The 18,506-nt window shown below is 32.6% G+C and overlaps 1 protein-coding gene and 1 long non-coding RNA gene across 2 annotated transcripts; both read left to right on the top strand.

Annotated features, from left to right (window-relative positions):
* Positions 1 to 356: 356 nt before the first annotated feature.
* On the top strand, positions 357 to 16,887 carry LOC120624446. Its single transcript, XR_005658766.1, has 3 exons — positions 357 to 366; positions 5,560 to 5,562; positions 16,498 to 16,887. It is a non-coding gene; the product is annotated as an uncharacterized LOC120624446 (long non-coding RNA).
* On the top strand, positions 9,457 to 16,503 carry LOC120624445 (myeloid differentiation primary response protein MyD88-A). Its single transcript, XM_039890992.1, has 6 exons — positions 9,457 to 9,711; positions 10,367 to 10,584; positions 12,166 to 12,350; positions 13,357 to 13,522; positions 14,356 to 14,524; positions 15,099 to 16,503. Exons 1-6 carry the CDS (start codon positions 9,587 to 9,589, stop codon positions 15,430 to 15,432), a joined length of 1,197 nt encoding a protein of 398 aa, XP_039746926.1. The 5' UTR covers positions 9,457 to 9,586; the 3' UTR covers positions 15,433 to 16,503.
* Positions 16,888 to 18,506: the final 1,619 nt, after the last annotated feature.

Below are 18,506 nucleotides of genomic sequence, written 5' to 3'. Positions count from 1 at the left end.
ATTTATGTCACGATTGCAGTATTTCCGTATAGACACGTGGTAGGCCTAAATATTTCGATCGTTATCGATTTACGTTAGAAAATGTTATGGTCTTTCCTATGGTCATAAAGTGAATAACACCATTTACCTCCTAAAATTATGGTTAAGACTTCATAATATATAAAAGTGTTCATTTTAAATAAACCGACTTCCATGTTTTTCTAGACTAAAGGTTGAAAGGTATACCATTAGCTAAACTATTGCATTTATTGAGAGTGTAAGTGCCTGCGCGATGGGTTGCTATTTAATTAACACAGGCGTTCTATTTAAGAGCTGTACAACTAAGATCTATTTGCCTATAAAGTGTACCCTCCATTTCCGAAGTTGGTTTATTTAATAGAACTTCCCATAAGTATAACAAATAACCCAGTGTAAGAATCGTTAAAATCGGTTGTTCACTTTTTTGTTACAATCGCTCTATGTTTGTATAAACACGGGGGAAATAGAGAAGCTTCCTTCATTTCAAAGTCTTTAAAACGATAAATATAGCAGAATAGTAATGTAAACGAGGTGTGTATTGATAAATAGGCGTCAGCACCTAAGGTATTTGCTGCAAATATGCTCATTTATATAAGTACCATACACCGCAGACAGATTCTTATGTACAGTCATGTATTTGAGAGTCGTTGTTATGCGGCAAATATTTAGCTGTCGTGGTAGTTAAAAAAAAAAATTACTGTATGAGACGATGACGTAGTTGTGTGGGGTTAGACTGATGAGCATTTGCTCTTTGTGAACATATTATTATTTTTACCTAACCAGTCCCCGTATAGTAGAAGTTTCCTGACAGTTGTTCTCGCCTACGCAAAAGTTTTCAGCCAGTTGTTCTCACCTACACAGAAGTTTTCTTTAACTTTTTAACGGTTAAGCCATACAAAACCTGACCTTTACTTAAGCTGAAAGTATTATTATTCTTAAATACGAGTTTTATATGCCAAGCCTAGAGGTTTCTAAAATAGGGATATAATACTGATTATTCTGAAACGAGAGGATAATATTACAATAACACTGCTTTAAGTGATGGTAGTAAGTATTAATAATTAAATTTTAAATATTTTTAAGTAGCTACTCTTATAAATTTCAATCCTGAATATGAATTTTGAAGAGTGAATAGTTAATTAATACCTTATTTATAAATTTAAAATTTTTGAATGCAACAATAAAGCATAATAAATTTAATAAGGTGTTTAATAATGCAGAGCAAATATGATTTAAAATTTTGTTGCGTTCTTTAATTGTAGAACATTATTTCTTCATTATTCGACAGTCATGGTTGTCCAGTCATCTCAACATAAGTTGCAAGTATGCAACTGACAGCCTTTCACTATCCACTGTCAAGAAGTTCCACTAAACGGGGAGAGCCGATCGTAGAGATGCGAGCTCTAATTCGCGAGAGAAGCACTCATTAGACTCGAGTCGTATCAGAAAAGAGGCATGAAACATTATTTCATAGATATTATTAATAACGCGTCTAGCTAATAAAGTGAATGTTATTAAAAAAGGTTGTAACTAAAAATACGAATACCTATACCGTCACTGTAATGTCATCATGCCAAATTGGTATTTGGTAGTTGTAAGTCGATTCTTGTATCTATAAGCTCTATGATATCGGTAGTGATTATTGTATAATGTTTTTAATTTTTGTATAGTACAGATAAAGTAACACGAATGTATTATATATTGAGGTTTAATAAGTTTTACAGCCATATGTATAGTTATTTAAGGTGTAATATTACGATTGTCGAGAAGCTCGCCTCGTAGCGTGCGGAGGGAGTGTCAGATATTATGAATATGTCTTGGGTCGATCGTCAGTATACATTTTGGTGTACGACAGCCAGTTGTATTTATGTCAAGTTTTTTTTTTCCGTGACTACGTTCAGAACGGTTCATGAAAAATTTTTATACATTTTCTCGATGTACTTTTACCTACAGCTACATATTTTTTTCTATATTTATTAGTCTCAATCAACAAGGCCCACTATAAATTAGGCAATGATGTCATGATGCTGTATACAAATCCCTTAACTTAATAAAACTGACATGTCGTAAGGTAGTGCTTTTTTTATGACAATATTTCCAGTGGAAATATAGAGCAATATTTTTAGACCCTATGCCAGTTTTCTTTACATTTGAGATTTGTCTACAACATAAAGTGTTCATTGTTACCAATATAACTTCTTATTGTTAACGTTATATAACAGTAATCAATTTTTTTTTATAAATTTAAAATATCAAAACATTCGAGTCCTTCTTTTAGGGAACTTTGCGAAATGGAAAAAATAAGTAGGTACTTAATAAAAGTAAAAGAAGTGCAAGATTTAAAAGGAATAATAATTTAAGAAAAGTAACTTGTATTACTTAGATTGTAATTTTTTAAATTAAAAGCTAGACTGTTAAGCGGGCGTTCTGAAGACCTATGCGTTTTTGATATTATAATATTATGATATAAATATGTTTTTCCATTTGAACAGAGAACAATAAAATTATCATGAACCGCTTTTTAAGATCCAGTGAAATAACAATTTTGATGTTTTGATATGTGTAACTTAAGAGTATGATTTTAAGGTTTGATATTGTGACTTGTCTTTTTATTAATTCTAATTAAATAATTTCTAAAATACTATTGCTATAAAAAAATTAGGTGAAGCTATTTCGAAACAGTGGCTACGATTCATGAAGGAGTAACTGGACTTTGCAAAAATATAAATTGATATTAATATTATAAGAAATAAAAAAAATACATAAAATAATCACATGTTGGCCGTAGAAAAGAGAAAAATATTACGACTAAAGAACTGTTACATTTTTTCTTCATTTGAAATACCAGTGACTTCAAGCATTGAATTTTCTTTCTTTTATTTTAATTTTTTTTTTTTAAAAACATTATTTTAGCACGGTAGATAAAATTATACATATTATGTATAATTTTATAATTATACATATTATGTATAATTTTATAATAACAAAAATACTTTTTATATTGATTTGATTTGCCTTATATGCACATATTATTTTATACATTAATTTCATTGACACGTTTATGTATCATTAAATTTGATTATTATAATAGGGAAGAGGAAATAAAATGTAGAAAATATTCCCGGTATTTCATATCTTCATCCATATTATGTGAACCCGGCCTTTTACATTACTAATGCCAATAAATATTCTCCCAAATATATATTTAAAGTTAGGTGTATAAACAGCTATTTGTACCTAAACTTATTATAATCCCCTCAATTCATAAAAAGTGAATGTTATGTTAAGTTATAACCTACTTATAACATAATTATTTACTGTTTTCTTATTTTAAGATTCGTTTGTACAGCTTCTAAGTCTATTCTATTGTTATTTTTTCATATTTTATGTAAAGCCTGACCAGTAGGGCTAGGATGCGCGCCACGAGAGTGTTATATCTACTCATTATCTCGGAAATCTCTATAGAAAAAAATCGAGTAACGAGAGATAAATATCTCGTAGTGCGAATGCTAGTCCTACAGGAAAATAAAAAACCTGTTCTGGTAACCGGCAACGTTTGACAGAGGTGTGTGCGTTCAATTTTCATCCGCAATATGGCGAGGTTTATATTTTCCTGGCCTTTGAACGATTTTTATGAAATATTTTCCCTATTGGTTATATTATGTACATGTATGTAATGCTTCAATACTTTAAGTTAGTTAAAAAAAATAAGTTATTACCAAGTTCGAGAGCCTTGGTTCCACTTTACTTGTCAGAATTGCCTTCAAACCATTAATATAAAAAAACCATAGTAACTATGAAAATGTGTCAGCTTAGTTTTATGATGGAATAAGAAAGTTTTATCGTTATGGTTCAACGCATGAATATGAAAAGTTTGTACGGATGTTTTTGTCGGGTAGCAATGTAAACTTTTATAAAAACTCGATTAAAATAATATAAAAACTTCCTTTTTATATTTACAATAAATTAGTATCGTAACTTTTTGAATTCATGAATTTAGAGAACTAAAGATTAGCTATTCATGGCTGTGAAACGTCATCATCTTAAACCATAATGTGGTATCACCTTAATCTATTGATGGCTATATTGGACGCTCGAAGTGTTAGCTAGTTGCTCAATTGGTTCGCCATTGTTAGTTCATTAGATTTGTAAAATATAATCTAGAACTTACACCTAACACGCTAAGCAGGTGATTGTTGAAGATATAACAGACTAGCGAGACTTAAAAAGGTAATCAAAATTGGTAGCGGTCGAACCTTTTAGGGGTAGGACAGTTATATTAAAAACATACCCCCAATTGGTTCCTTTTGTACGCGACATTGTAACGGAACGCAATAGAAGCATTGGCACAAATGTAATGGATTTATCGGGGACAAAAAAAGTGCTCATCATACTGTAGTATGTGTTGTACAATACTAACAAGAAGTTGAGTTAAAATAACTGCAAAACTTGTCCAGCGTTAAAGGCTGCCTGGTGCAAAAATTTGCGGTGAATTAATTTTCAAATTTGATGTTTGAATTCCAGCAATAAGATCCTGCAATGTGCGTTTTTACATCAATGTCGTTTTGTGTAGTTGGGTTAGCGGGGTCTGGATGTGCATTTATAAATGCATGTAGGTAATATGTGTGTGTTTTTATTGCTCGCCAGATTATGGAAAATTTGTTTAGATATACCTAAGTTATTAAATAATACATTTTTTGTTTCCCCTATTTTTTTAAATTCAAGCATGCTTTTTGTTTTTACTGAACTATGTACCGACTATCTAAACTAACTATGTATCAGCGACCGTTCGCTACCTGTGGCTCCCAAAAAAATACTGTTCATATTAGTATACTTATTCGTTCATAAAAGATCTGATTTAGCTTATTTATTTATTGTTGTGTGCCTATTGTTAGAGGCAATTCTGCTGTACCGCAAATCTCTAATGTAACTCCTGACAGGTCTAAAATAGGAACTGTCCTTTCCACAATGTTTCCTGTTTTTAGACTTTTCAATTTAATTTAGATTAGAGATAAAATTTACAACAAATTTGGCTCCTGCCGAAAATTAACAACAAAATTTAAAAAAGTTTTAACCAAAATGCTCAACTTGCCTTGGTGGTGCGGAGCAAGAATTTCTAGTTACTTCAAAAGACAGATCTATGTAATTATTTGAGAATTAGATATATCACAATTATTAAGGCACCATTCGTAACTTTAAAAAAAAATGATATTATCCATAGCCTAGCCTAAAAGTGACGTCTTTTTATAATTTGGTGCGGCCACCCCTCATGTTCTTGGAATATCAAAAACTATGAGGGACAACGAGTGTTTCGTAACATTTTGATTAGTTCGTAAAATAACAGATTAACTGTAAACAATCATAATAAATAAAACAAAGAATATCCTGAAGCAAATATTAAAAAGATATTAATATATAAAGATAAGGAGATATTAATATATTATGGCTTCCTAAGCGAGTTGTTACTAAACCGCACTGGGACAGAGTGTTGGACCGTCGTCCAACACTCTGTCCCAGTGCGGTTTAGCGCACAATGAGCAGGGGGTAAGCCGTTGGCTTTAACCCCTGCTCATTGTGCGAGGAGACCCGTGCCCAGTAGTGTACTGGTAATGGGTTGATATGATGATGAGCATTTTCCACTCTAGTTTGCAAGGAATATTCTTTGAGCTAAATCATTATAGATCTTCAAGCCGTTTTTAATCTGTATACTGACCAAGAGCCCAAAGTACCTACCATACAAATTAATTATCTGCGAACTGAATCTGTAAATGCGTACCTACTCCATACCCAAATGACATTCGAACAAGTTTTGCAATTTTGCAATTAAATTATTTTTATGCTAAATTAATTCGATTTAAATTGACAAGCGATGGAGCGGACAAGAAAATCAAAAGTGTAAACAACGCAATATTCAAACTTAGAAATAGCAACGAATTGTTGTAATAAAACTCTTCATTTCTATGTGTAAAACTTTTGCAATACGTTTGCGTTTAACATTTATATTGTTAATAAGAAATGAAGTCACTGTTGTTATTTCCAAAGTGCAAAATGAATACGTAAAGCTATTTAAAAAAAGTAATAATTAATGTAATCCACAAACAAAAAAGCACTTCTAGAAGATAATTTTAATGTGCCAATGATTTTTTAAGGTGTTGTAATGTTGAACGCTAGTAAAATTTTTGTAACTAACATCAAAAAAATTGTTAATTTACATTATATTTACGTTAATATATTCAACAGCAATGAATGTTGTAAAGTATTGTCAACGAGATGAATCTAAATTGTAAACAGACATTGACGGTAATTTGCGTGTGAGACAAAAAGACAGGTTCGTTTACCTATCTTCGTTACCTGCACCCGCATTAAGATCAAAGTGAGTTTACATTAGGTATTTATCTCATCTCGCTGGCTAAACTAAAGTCATCGTTTTTATTGATAACTTACATAAAGACCTTGAAAAACGGTATCCAGTCGAGTATAACAACAATAACTTCAATTGTATTCTCTTAATTCAGATTTTCTTTGTTTGTATATTCTTCAGTATTTATTAAAATGTGAGAAAGATTGTGTGTTCAAGTGCCAAAATGTGTATTCTGTTATTTTTGATAATATCGAAGTCTTTACATTGTAGGTACTATTGTCATTGGTCAGATAAAATAACAAATAGTTATGTAATAATATTCAATACTTATTTTATTAACCGACTTAAAAAAAGGAGGAGGTTTTTAGAATTTCAGAAATTTCAAAAATGTTTTTTTTTTCGCGACGGTATACTTCCCATGTAATCCCATTTTCATCCGGTCAAGATCTGTTGAAGGGATCCTGGAGAAATGGTTTTCAAATATTATAAGGACATCTTTAGCGATTCGAGTATTTTTAAAGTAACCGAGTCAAGTGAAATTATATATACACACCGGTATATGATCTATAACATAGTAACTTTCAACACTTTACTTGATAAAAATAAGTTAATAAGTACCTACACCTTTTTTCAATGTTAGATCTTTTTATTAAGTTGTCATAAAAATTGGTGATGCAGAAATCTGTAAAAAATGTGCAATGTGCGAGTGTCTGTAACTTTGTAAGTAAACTAGGTAAATATTTTAGTTTATAGCCCACTAGTTTAAGTAAAATGGTGTAAAGACTTCCATATTGTTCGAAATTTACATTGATTTTAAATGTTTTCGGTAAATGATGAGTAATAAAATAATTGTAATGAATTATTCGTAGCGACGACTGTGAGAACCGGGTTCAGTTAGTAACATTAAGAGACATCTCGTATAAACTTCACTGCCACTAATTTAAAAATAAAAATATTGGAAACGATTATACTGGTGTTTTATTGTTGATGGATCGATTACCCTTGCCCGTTGCTTAAGAACGGCCTTCCACGTGCAACGGGACATGGCATGCAATCAGAAAGCTCGTGTAAGTAGAATCCCCTTCATCATCAACTCATCACAGACTGTAACAGTCCACTACAGCTGGACTAAAGGTCAAAAAGTTAAATTTATAATACAATATTTTATTTTTTTTCAAATTTGCTATTCAAAAATATAATTATGTAACTTCTTAAATTTGAACAGAAGAATTATTTTAAAATGCAGTTTTTTTTAGAATAAATTGAAGCTCAACAATAAACCTCACAATCACAATCACAATTTATGGTACATAAATAATTATAATAACATAAATATACATGTAGTAAAGTATAACATAAAGATGATAAGTAGACTAGCCCACTACAAAATAATTTGCGTACGAAAAAAAACAAAGTCAAATATGGAGCTTCAATATATCTCAAGAAGTTATATTTTTTTGAATATTTTGTATGCATTTAAATTAAAATTTTTGTAGGTGTTATTTTCTTATAAATAAATTTGAAATTATCTACAGAACTTTGCACCCGTTTATATCTCAATTCTTTTGTCGGTGAAGCCGACAACCACCTATTCTTTATATGAATCTTTTTAAATTTTATATTAATTAAGTTTTGTTGGTATGTTTTTTACCCAAAGATTTTGTAATATTATTTAATATATTTTGAAAATTTTGATTGGGGGATGCTTTATAATGGATACTGAGCCCAAAACAGATTTTTATTTAATTTTTGTCTGTCTGTCTGTCTGTCCGGGCATCACGCGAAAACTACTGAACGGATTTAAATAAAATTTCGTATACTGGTAGCTGGTATTCCGGGTCAACATATAGGCTACTTTTTATCGCGATAAACAATAAGTTTCCTCCGGGAAACGGGATGAAAATTTTTATCAATTTTACTTCATAGCTCCGTTAAATTTGAACCTATATGAATTTATTTGAAAGTATAACAAGCATGTATTGTGTAATTTGAATGAAGATCTGATAAATATTGTTGGACATAAAGGACATAACTCTTCAAAGATACTAGCAAGTCGCAAGGCATATGGCACAACGATTAAGTGCATGCGTACCATCCTATTTCTGTAAATTAGCTGAAATATAACGATGTTTTCTAAAGATGTCATGCCGACTTTTAAGTCACAAAATGCAGCGGGCCGCCCGGCCTCGAATAACATAGTTTGGAAATAAAACTGGACCTGGTAGCGTTGCAATTTGTTTCTAGGTTTTTTAAGATATTGAAACCTCTAATAACCGATTTGGTGCAGACGAAGTCGCGCGGGTCAGTTAGTAGGTATATATAGGAACATTATTTTTCTTTCATCCGGTTATCAGTTTCAAGATAAGTTTCTTTTAATTACTATTTTTATTGCCTGTAATGAATATACGATATAAGCTTTAACAAGATTTTTTTTGAATAATTCGATAATATAGTTGGAAAGATGTTTCAATACACCTGTTTTCACTTGAGGTTGGATGATCTGACGAAACTTTAATTACGTTCCTGTCCTCGCATTATGGAGGGTAGAGGTAAGGAGAGTCATCTTATATGGGAGAAAAGTTGAAAAAGTGTCCAGTGTATGCGCTAAATAACAGTTCAAAAATCCTCCACAATGGCGCTGGTGGATGCACAGGGTATGGTATGAATGTAGCAATCGTAGATGAATTGAAGTATGCAGAGTTAAAAAATTTAATGTCATTATCGACTAAAGTAGTTAATTATTGAGAATTTCAACAACTTACGTTGTACAAAATATTGTGGTAAATATAACCTTACTTCCTTGTATCTCCATACTTCCTTGTATCTCCATACTTCCTTGTTTATTTTTCAAGCTAACAATATTTATATTTGGCGCTTCTTTTAAGAGTTACCCTGATGCAAATGTGGCGCCATCCTAATTCAATACATTTTGACGACACTTTTTCATATACACAGATGACTCTCCTTACCTCTACCCTCCATACCTCGCATATATTTTATTGTCCATGGTAGACACTAGACAGTAGTTGATGACAAATGTTGTCTATGACTTGTGATAAGTTTTTTGACATAACACATAACTACACAAACAACACTTGCGAATTTATTTTTAATTTATGTGTTGCATTTCGAAGAACTGTTGCGAAATGAAAGTGCCCAAAAACGTAAAGTAAACTGTGATAAGCTACGAAAGAAATTAGTGACGAAATGATTGGTTTGAATACCGTCCCATTGAGTGCTCTCAGTGGTGAATCTCGAAATTTGCTATCAGAGCGTTTGAATCCGAGAAAAGTACTGCCTATCCTCAACCCCGATAACTTAACGAGACACAGGTAATAAAGTGACCTTTTAATCCCGTTAGTCCGATTAATTAGTTTAGTTTATTCGCCAAAGTTAAAAAAGTATCATTGAATTAGTTTGTTGCAACTTATTATTTGTAGACTTGAATAACATGACAATCTTTATTTTGCGTTTTATTTTCTCTATTTAACAGATATTCACGGTAAGTTTAAAAAAAAAACTTTAGTTTTTAGTTTGTGCTAGCAAGACTGTGTGTGCACTAGATTTTGTTACTTTCTCTATGGATAGGTGATACAAATTTATGTTTTGTTATTTACAGATTAATTCTATTTAAATGGATGAACCTAGTTCTTTGTTTGTTCGTTCATTCTTGTTTAGTTACTCTACAAAACACAATGCTCAGTTGGAATGGCAACTGAGTATTATCTGTGTTATAGTTTCATTAGAATAAAGAGGTATTTGGTCAATGATCCAAGGAGTGCCCAATTATCTTTCAAGCAGCTGCTCTTAGTTTGTCCTGGCCCCGATGTAGGCTAAGATGTTTTGTTGTTAGTCTCACGTTAAGGCCTGGTATTGCCTTTGTGGGTTTGTATTTGTTTGTTTTACCTCTCAGAGGTTAGCTCATTGTTTTTTTTAAAATATGTTATGCTGAGAACTTTGTCACTCGTTTACATGTGATCATTATAGAGATTGGCGTGGTGTTGCATCCCTTGTGGCTATATCAGCTGAAGCAGCAGCCAGCATAAATGAGGTTCCAGACAAAATGGGGAAAGTCCTGGAGATATGGCTAAGCAAGAATGACGGCACAGCAACAATAAGTCGCCTGTTGGAAATTCTGCAGGTATTGGACCGATATGACGTGTGCGAGGATCTTTTAGAAATGGCCAGAGACAACCGACTTTTGAGTAAGATTAAGTTTCTATTTGTATTGTCCCCTAATTTCATCCTTATTTTCTTTACATTATTTCTATTTTGCTTTAATGTTCATAGAATTTAAACCTGGTAGATACATAGTAGTTGCTAGACAGTGTTAGAAAAGAAGATGCTAGGAATTTTATTTATTTTAGTTATGTACATTAGTTACTACCATTATTTACTTACACACTTTATTTACTAAATTACATTAGTTACTTACTTTATTTATTGACCATTATATACTTACACACTTTATTTACTATAGAACATTAGTAACTTACATAATTTACTTACTCACTGTATTTACTTATTCTATTTACCTATGCGTTTTATTTACTTACTGGCTTAACACTTTAATTATTTGCATAATTTTCTTAATTAATTTTATTGACATTATTTACTTAACCTCTTAATTTACTAACTTACATTATTGACTTATTCGATTTATTTCCTTACGAATATTAATAATAATAATAATAAATTCTTTATTGCACACACAAAAACAAAATACAAAGAAACACATTTACAAAAATAATAATAAAAAAAAAAAAAAACTAGTTTAGGTGTGCAAATTTATATTATTAATTTATAAATATTATAAAATTGTATTATTAACTTACTCTTATTATTTACTTATTCTACTTACTAACACGTCTTATTTACTAACGTATAGTATTGACGTACACTATTTACTTCCATATATTATTAAACATTAACTAACTTACATTATTTACTTATTCTATTTATTGATATTGTGTACTCACTTACAAACATTATTTACAAACATTTATTTATTGACTTTATATACTGTAGTACATTAGTTACATACATTATTTACTTACTCACTTTATTTACTAAAGAACATTACTTACTTACATATTTACTCTTATTATTTACTTATTCTATTTACTAACGCGTATTTTTACTAACGTATATTATTTACTTGATTAAATTAAATTTATTACTTACTTACTTTATTTATTGACCTTAACTACTGACTCACGTTATTTAATTAAGTATAGTATTAACGTATTTACTTCCGTTTATTATTTAATATTAGCTAACTTACATTTACTTATTCTCTGCGTACATTATTTACAAACACACATCGTGTACATAATCGTTTTATTTACTTAATCACTTTAATTAATATAGTACTTTACCAAAAGCTTGATATACAATAGTTAAAGATGGCCACAGTCTGGAAAACAATAGTCACTGGGAACAATCGTCATTTCAGCTAACAGTCTAATCGTACAAAGTCACCACATGGGCTAGACTTTTTGTTTAGTGTATCTTTCCATTGTTTGAGTCCATACAGGACCATCAAAATACCCACCAACTCAATGTCACAAACATTTGCTGTTAATCAAATATAAGTTTAATAGTTTCTTCAAGCTATTTATATAGAATAGTTATAATTAGCGTAGTTATGACAATCCTAATCTATTTAAAAAAATATCTGGTAAATATAAAATAATAGTTATCAAAAGTTTAATTATTTACCCACTTAAGGTGTAGGTACATTACAGTAATTTTATAACTGTAAGTGTTATTTTGTATATGCACAGGACCAGAGAATCAGAACAATAACCAAGTGGTTCTAGCGATAGATGGGTCAGACGAGAACATAATAACATATGATGACAAGTTGTTTGGCATGCCACAGAGGTATCACGCATATGTATTATATGCTAAAGAGGATAAGAACTTTGTGGAAGAGCTGCTGACACGGATGAGGAGTGAAGGTTTCAAGGTAATTTTCCTCAATACTCATCATACATAATTATGTATTTTTGTTGGTATTTATTTGTGTACATGTATGTAAAAAAATTAGTCTATTAAACAAGCTTATCACTAATGACTTATTTAAATTGGTTCTTCCATCAAAGTTTGTCTTTTTTTTATTTTTTTTATTTTATGCCATGAAGACTATATATCTCAATCTCATCTTCTTATCTATCTAAATCTACCACAGTGATTGGCAATTTTTACTTGAATAGTACAAACAATGGTTTAATTTATTGCATTGTCTTATTATTATGTGTTTACTAACTGGAATTATAGTTTGCTAAACCATTAACAAAAAAAAAGAAAAAAAAATACTTTAATGTACATCCTTCAAATTAAACTTTTATGGGAAAAAAACATTAATTCGTGTTAGATATTAAATCATTTACAAACATTATCATAAATATGTAAAATAATTTTATCTAAAGTAATAACAAGGTAACTTGTAAAAATCTACTTATACTAAAATCTGACAAACAAAGAAAGTGACCAAAGCTATAACATTGTTTTTTTTTTGGCATAACTCTGGAAAATCATAAGACTAAACCTGAATCTGTTTTGGTGTAATTTTTAAATAACTTGTATAGGTTTTTTGTGTTTCTCCATCTTCCTGCTTATCTAAAAAGAAAGTGCAGGAACTTCTTATTTCTATTCTTGTTTGTTTAACGGTTTTTTCTTTCATTATCGCGCGTTAACGTATCGTTAACGGTTATGGAAATAAGTAATAATACAACTATCACCATCTATCCCCAAAGTAAGCGTAGCTTGTGTTTTGTGCACTAATATAACTGATAAACATTTTAATGAATAATATACATAAAAATCTTATTATATACAGACACAGCAGCAACAGCATTCATGTTCATCACACAAGCATTTTCTAGCTGTAGGAATCAAATCCGTAGCCTTGGATTAAGAAAGCAGAGTAACTAGCGTAACGATTGTATGTTAACAAGTAATTAATATTCCAGCTTTGCACGGAAGAAGACTTGCTGCCAGGTCACGCGACGCAGTTCGAGCCCGTGTCTCGGCTCATCGCGGAGCGCTGTCGGTACATCGTGCTGGTTTACTCACCCGACTTCCTGATGAGCCCCGCCATAGTGTTCTATATGAACCTCGCGCAGGCTGATTCGATCAGTAAGTCCCTCACAATCATTGCCTTTATTCTGACTGTACATCAACTTGTCCAGCGACATAGCCTTCGTCCAGAGACGTCCACACTGCCCTCTCCTGTGCTTTTCTGTGGCACATGTTGCTTTCTGAGGTCAATGCTGTGATTTTGATTCCTACTAACTGGAAAATGTTTGTGTGATGAACGTGATTTTTTTACAGTGCCTTATAAAATTATCTGTATTTTATACGGATTATGTATATTCTTTTTATAAAAATATTCATCTGCTGTCTTAGTACCAATATCACAAGCTATGCTTACTTTGGGGCTAGATGGCGATGTTTGTATTTTCTTTATATATTTATATATGAATGTTTTTTTAGTGTATGGGTGTTTTTTTAAAGCGCAGGTATCAAATAGTGGAACAGTTTGGAATGGAAAGAAAGCTAGCTACATTTTAATTTTTTTTTTTAATCAGGTGCTTTAGAAATAATGTAATATTTATCTATTCTGAATCAGAATAACCTTTGTATCATCCAAACGGATGATATAATGTTGTACTGAATTTCATTATAACATTAATTTGTTTTTTTTTCGATCACTTCTGCGCAAAGGATTTCACACCGAAAGCTTGAGCTTGCTTACTGCACGATGCGCGGTATGTGTACGAATTTCACGCGCCGTAAAATTCCTCGCCATTTTTCATCCCTATTAAAATAGCAATTAAATTTTATATCAGTTATTTTATTAATTCAATCAAATAATAAATGGTTAGAACATACTGCTTGAAACTTTAATTTGAATATGGACAAGATACTGGCAGTCTGAAATAAAATGATTTTTAAATACTTTTTTTAAGATAAGAAGCAGAGCAAGATAATCCCTCTGATGTACCGCGAGTGCGTGCTGCCGCGCCACCTCGCGTACTACCACAACCTGCGCTATCCGCAACAGGAAAATGGCATCCGACCGCCTTACAACTTCTGGGAGCGCCTGTCCAACTCGCTGCGGATCGTCGACAGGCCCCGGTGAGTGCTCCGGAAACGATGGACCCTCATTTACCACTGACTTCTATTATCTTTTTTTTTGTCTCCAATTATAACTTTCCGGAGTTCAATTTCAAATTCTTGTCCTCTCTTTTTTTGTATTTTAGCTTTCTTCTAGTTCTAGGCAATATCTTTAGTCCACGAGGAGGAGTCCATTTAGTAATTAAATTGTATAAAATAATAACAGTTCGTAAAACAATTAAAAATGTCGTTGAAATCGCATCGCATATCAAGTTATCTGCTTTCTAACAATTAAATATCAACCGATGGGTGGGTGTTCGCCATAATGTTCCGAGAGGCGTGTGACGTCTACCAATCCGCACTTGGCCAGCGTGTTGGACTACTGCCTAAACACCTTTTCATGCGAGGCGAGCGGAAAATGTAGTGGGCCGGAAATGGGTTGATGTCATGAAGAAAGGCCAGTGCCTACTGGTTGAATATTGATTAAGCTTATATCGATCGTGATGTTTAAACCGCCCTTGTTCAAATTATAGACAGACAGAGAAAATGCGAATTTGGTTGATTTTCTCTGAGATTGCGTATCTTTATGTTACAGAACCAATAGCACAACAGAAACGACACATTCGAAACTTAAAATAGTAGAAGAAACAAATACACATCAATTCACAAGTGATTTCCAATTGACATTATCGAACGGGTTCAAGGCCAACCATTTAGCCCTCCCAGAGATACCCAAGGAGTCATCCTCGCTGATAGACCTGCGTTCACATACTATAGAGTTGCCTTCCCTTCACTCCTTCGAGACCAAGTCGTTGAGCAGTACGAGTCAAACAAGCGAGGGCAAGAAGAAAAAGTATGGTCCGTTTCGGAAAATAATCAATACTTTCCGCGGGAAAAAGCACAAGAAGGCGATCCCTGTCGAAAATTAGTACCTGCGTTACATTTTAATGACGAGCGGAAGAAAAACTTGAGTTGGAATAAAATTGAAGTAATAAGAGAAAACAGTGTAATGAAGTGTGTTAGATTTTTTCAATTTGTGGACATCATATGTGAAGAGAATTCTAAATTAAGCGACGTTAAGCTGTGATAATACATCGTTTTATGTCCCATTACCGCGTAACTAACATAAGAATGCATCTTCTCTATCTAACTTTTTAGTTAATTTTCCAATAAGATTTTTATTAGAGAATTAAAATTAGGTTTTTTTATCCTTATTATTAACTAATCACAATGTTTTAAGTATGTACCCCTGGTAGTTTTTTCTTTTCATGAAATCACTTACGCGGTATTGTTTCTGAATGGCCGGGTGTGGTTGCTAGTTACGCGGCATGGCGTTATTGAAGACCATATGTACTTTTTTCACGAATCTAACAAACTATGCTCGAGGAAGTTAGGCTTTGCAGTTTGTACTGAGACAAGAACTGACAGACGATGAGCAGCATGAGATTCAGCGAGTAAATAAGACTTTTCGTTAGACCTTTCAGCAAAGCTATGTTTTATAAATAAAGCGATGCCTTTTTTTTGTCGATAACTACGAGATACATCGCAATACTGCGGGGAATCCCCTAAGGCGGAATAAGGACAAGTGCAATTGACCGACCGATAAGCAATGCGGGACTTCCCCTCAAGAGACGTAACCAATAGAATTCGCCAGTTCAGTATTGCACTCTTTTGTGTATGTACTGTGTCATAGTTTTTTCCTTACACCTCCCAGAGTGAACCTGTTTTTGATGAGCTTAGCAAGATCTTAGAGTTTACTTTGTACATTTTTTGTCCCTTCGTGTAAATGGCCAAGTGTGGTCTCTTAGATTATTTCAGTCCCTATAACTTGTAGGTTAAGGGTAGTATCAAGAAAACTGGAAAGCTGTACACGAAATGTATCCATGTAAACAATTCATTAAAGTCGACAGCACCAGAAGCCATCAATTTGAAGCAGTCATTTTTGTACAAGATGTGATAGAAAAACATACGGCAGATGTTATTCCAAGGTTGAGGCGGAATTTGTTTGTGCGGGGTATGTACGAAACATATTGAAGAGTAGGGAAAACAAACTAAAACATTGCGTTTGGAATCCGTTTCAGTGGAAACAGATCAAAAATCGAAATGTAACCGAATATAACCGTTGTGACCGAAATTCTATTTTACATCGTGTAAATGACAACCGAAATAATACTTTACAGGCTTTAGAGGTACATTGACTACTGTCTCTGATACTTATCTGTGTAACCGAAAACCTAACAGTTTTTGAGTAAACAACTGCCATAGTTTTTACAGAGAGAAATCAGATAACCTAACATCATATTCAAAATTAAAATCATGCCACTCCTGTCACTTTATTAGGTACACATCGCGTCGCGTAGGTACTATGCGCGTGACGGTATTTGATCTTCAATAGGGTTGTCATAAGTAAACACTTATGAGTGTTTTGAATTCGTTTGTATGGAAAAATAAATATGGTTCTTTCGATTTAATATTTTACACGGGGTGATTCCTTATGAAATATACTTCAAATATTATTTCGTAATTCTGTTATACTACGAAAGGTGCTTTACCTGCTTCGACTCTGGGTCATGCGCTTGAGTCATGTGCTTGGGGAGTTCACAAACTAGTGTGTGCATGGTGTAAGGTTTTTGACACTAGTGATCTGTCATCTGACATCACATGAAAATTATTTAAATGGTACTTCTTTTATAATGTTGAAAAAATACGGCATGCGGCCGTTAGATTAAGGTATGCGCGCACGGGTGCGGGGCGGAGATAAACGCATTGCTTTGCAAATTCATCCTCACGCATTTTATACGGCCAAATTAAAAGCAAGCGAATCGTAGTGAGGTTTTTGTGATATAGCTCGTCAAGGGGAGTACCTACTACCGCCATGCTTATTTATGCTGCTAACCAGCATTGTTGCAATGCTACTGGTGTGAAATCGTGGTTGCTGGGCACAGAACGGCACATTGCAGGGCGTGTTAGCCCTTTTTTGCAATGCAATACGATTATTTATGCAACTTTTTTTTACAATGCATTGCGGTGTGACGCGCCCGACCTAGACATAAGACTAGTTTAAAACGATTATTACTCATAATAGTATTAATTCAAATTGCTCAGAACAAACAAAACTATTTTGACACCTTTTTACGATTAGATAGATGGCAATTCTGTTGTACTTTAATCTCTAATCTAAACTATATATTATAACATGCTTTTAGATTAATTTCACATGGTGTCACAAAAGTCAGAATATTTTTGTTTACGTAAAAGTAAATTTTTTATTTGATAATACGCGCAAAGGTCACTTATGTTGTTATAGGGGGTATAAGGACCGGTACTTATCAAAGCGGAGTCGGATAGAGAACAGAGAGAAAATATTAGTCTGTCAAACTATGCTCCTTTGGGCATCGGCGCTAGTGGCGTGCACAGAGTTTTTGACCAGTGTATGCATAAATAAAGAAAACTGCATAAAATGGTAAAAATCCATCCCCCTTATGAGTTATATTTTAGGTTAGGCTGTGCTTATGTGCATCTATGAAGTGCACGCCACTAATCGACGCAAAGCTAAAACCTTTAATACGGCTGCAAGCGACCGTGCGCGGATAGAATTTACATTTAAGATTTATTGATCGTTTTAAGTATATAATATATTATATACTTAAATATACATACTTAAAATTGACATATATGTCATAAATATTAGTTCCGGTTCTTTAATTACATTCGGCAAATAAAACTATTTTGCATGTGTATCTGAAATATTAGAGAATTTTAGAGAATTTGGACACATTTTCTTTACCATATTTACCATCTTTTCCATATTTTTTGCGTCGCACTGCAAGACATCGTAAGACACCGTTACGTAGCCTATTTCATCGTTTATACGCTAGGTATGCGTGTAAACGAACAAATAAACTATACGTATAGTTTTTGACCTATCATAAAAGTATGTAACAAAGTATAGGTACTCGATCTCACCTCTCCGGCTTGGTGGACACCGGGCCTAAATCCCTTT

This window comes from Pararge aegeria, chromosome 6, assembly GCF_905163445.1.
Source record: "Pararge aegeria chromosome 6, ilParAegt1.1, whole genome shotgun sequence".
Classification (NCBI taxonomy): domain Eukaryota; kingdom Metazoa; phylum Arthropoda; class Insecta; order Lepidoptera; family Nymphalidae; genus Pararge; species Pararge aegeria.
The sequence above is the reverse complement of the archived record's forward strand: the minus strand, read 5'-3'. Positions and strand labels throughout refer to the sequence as shown.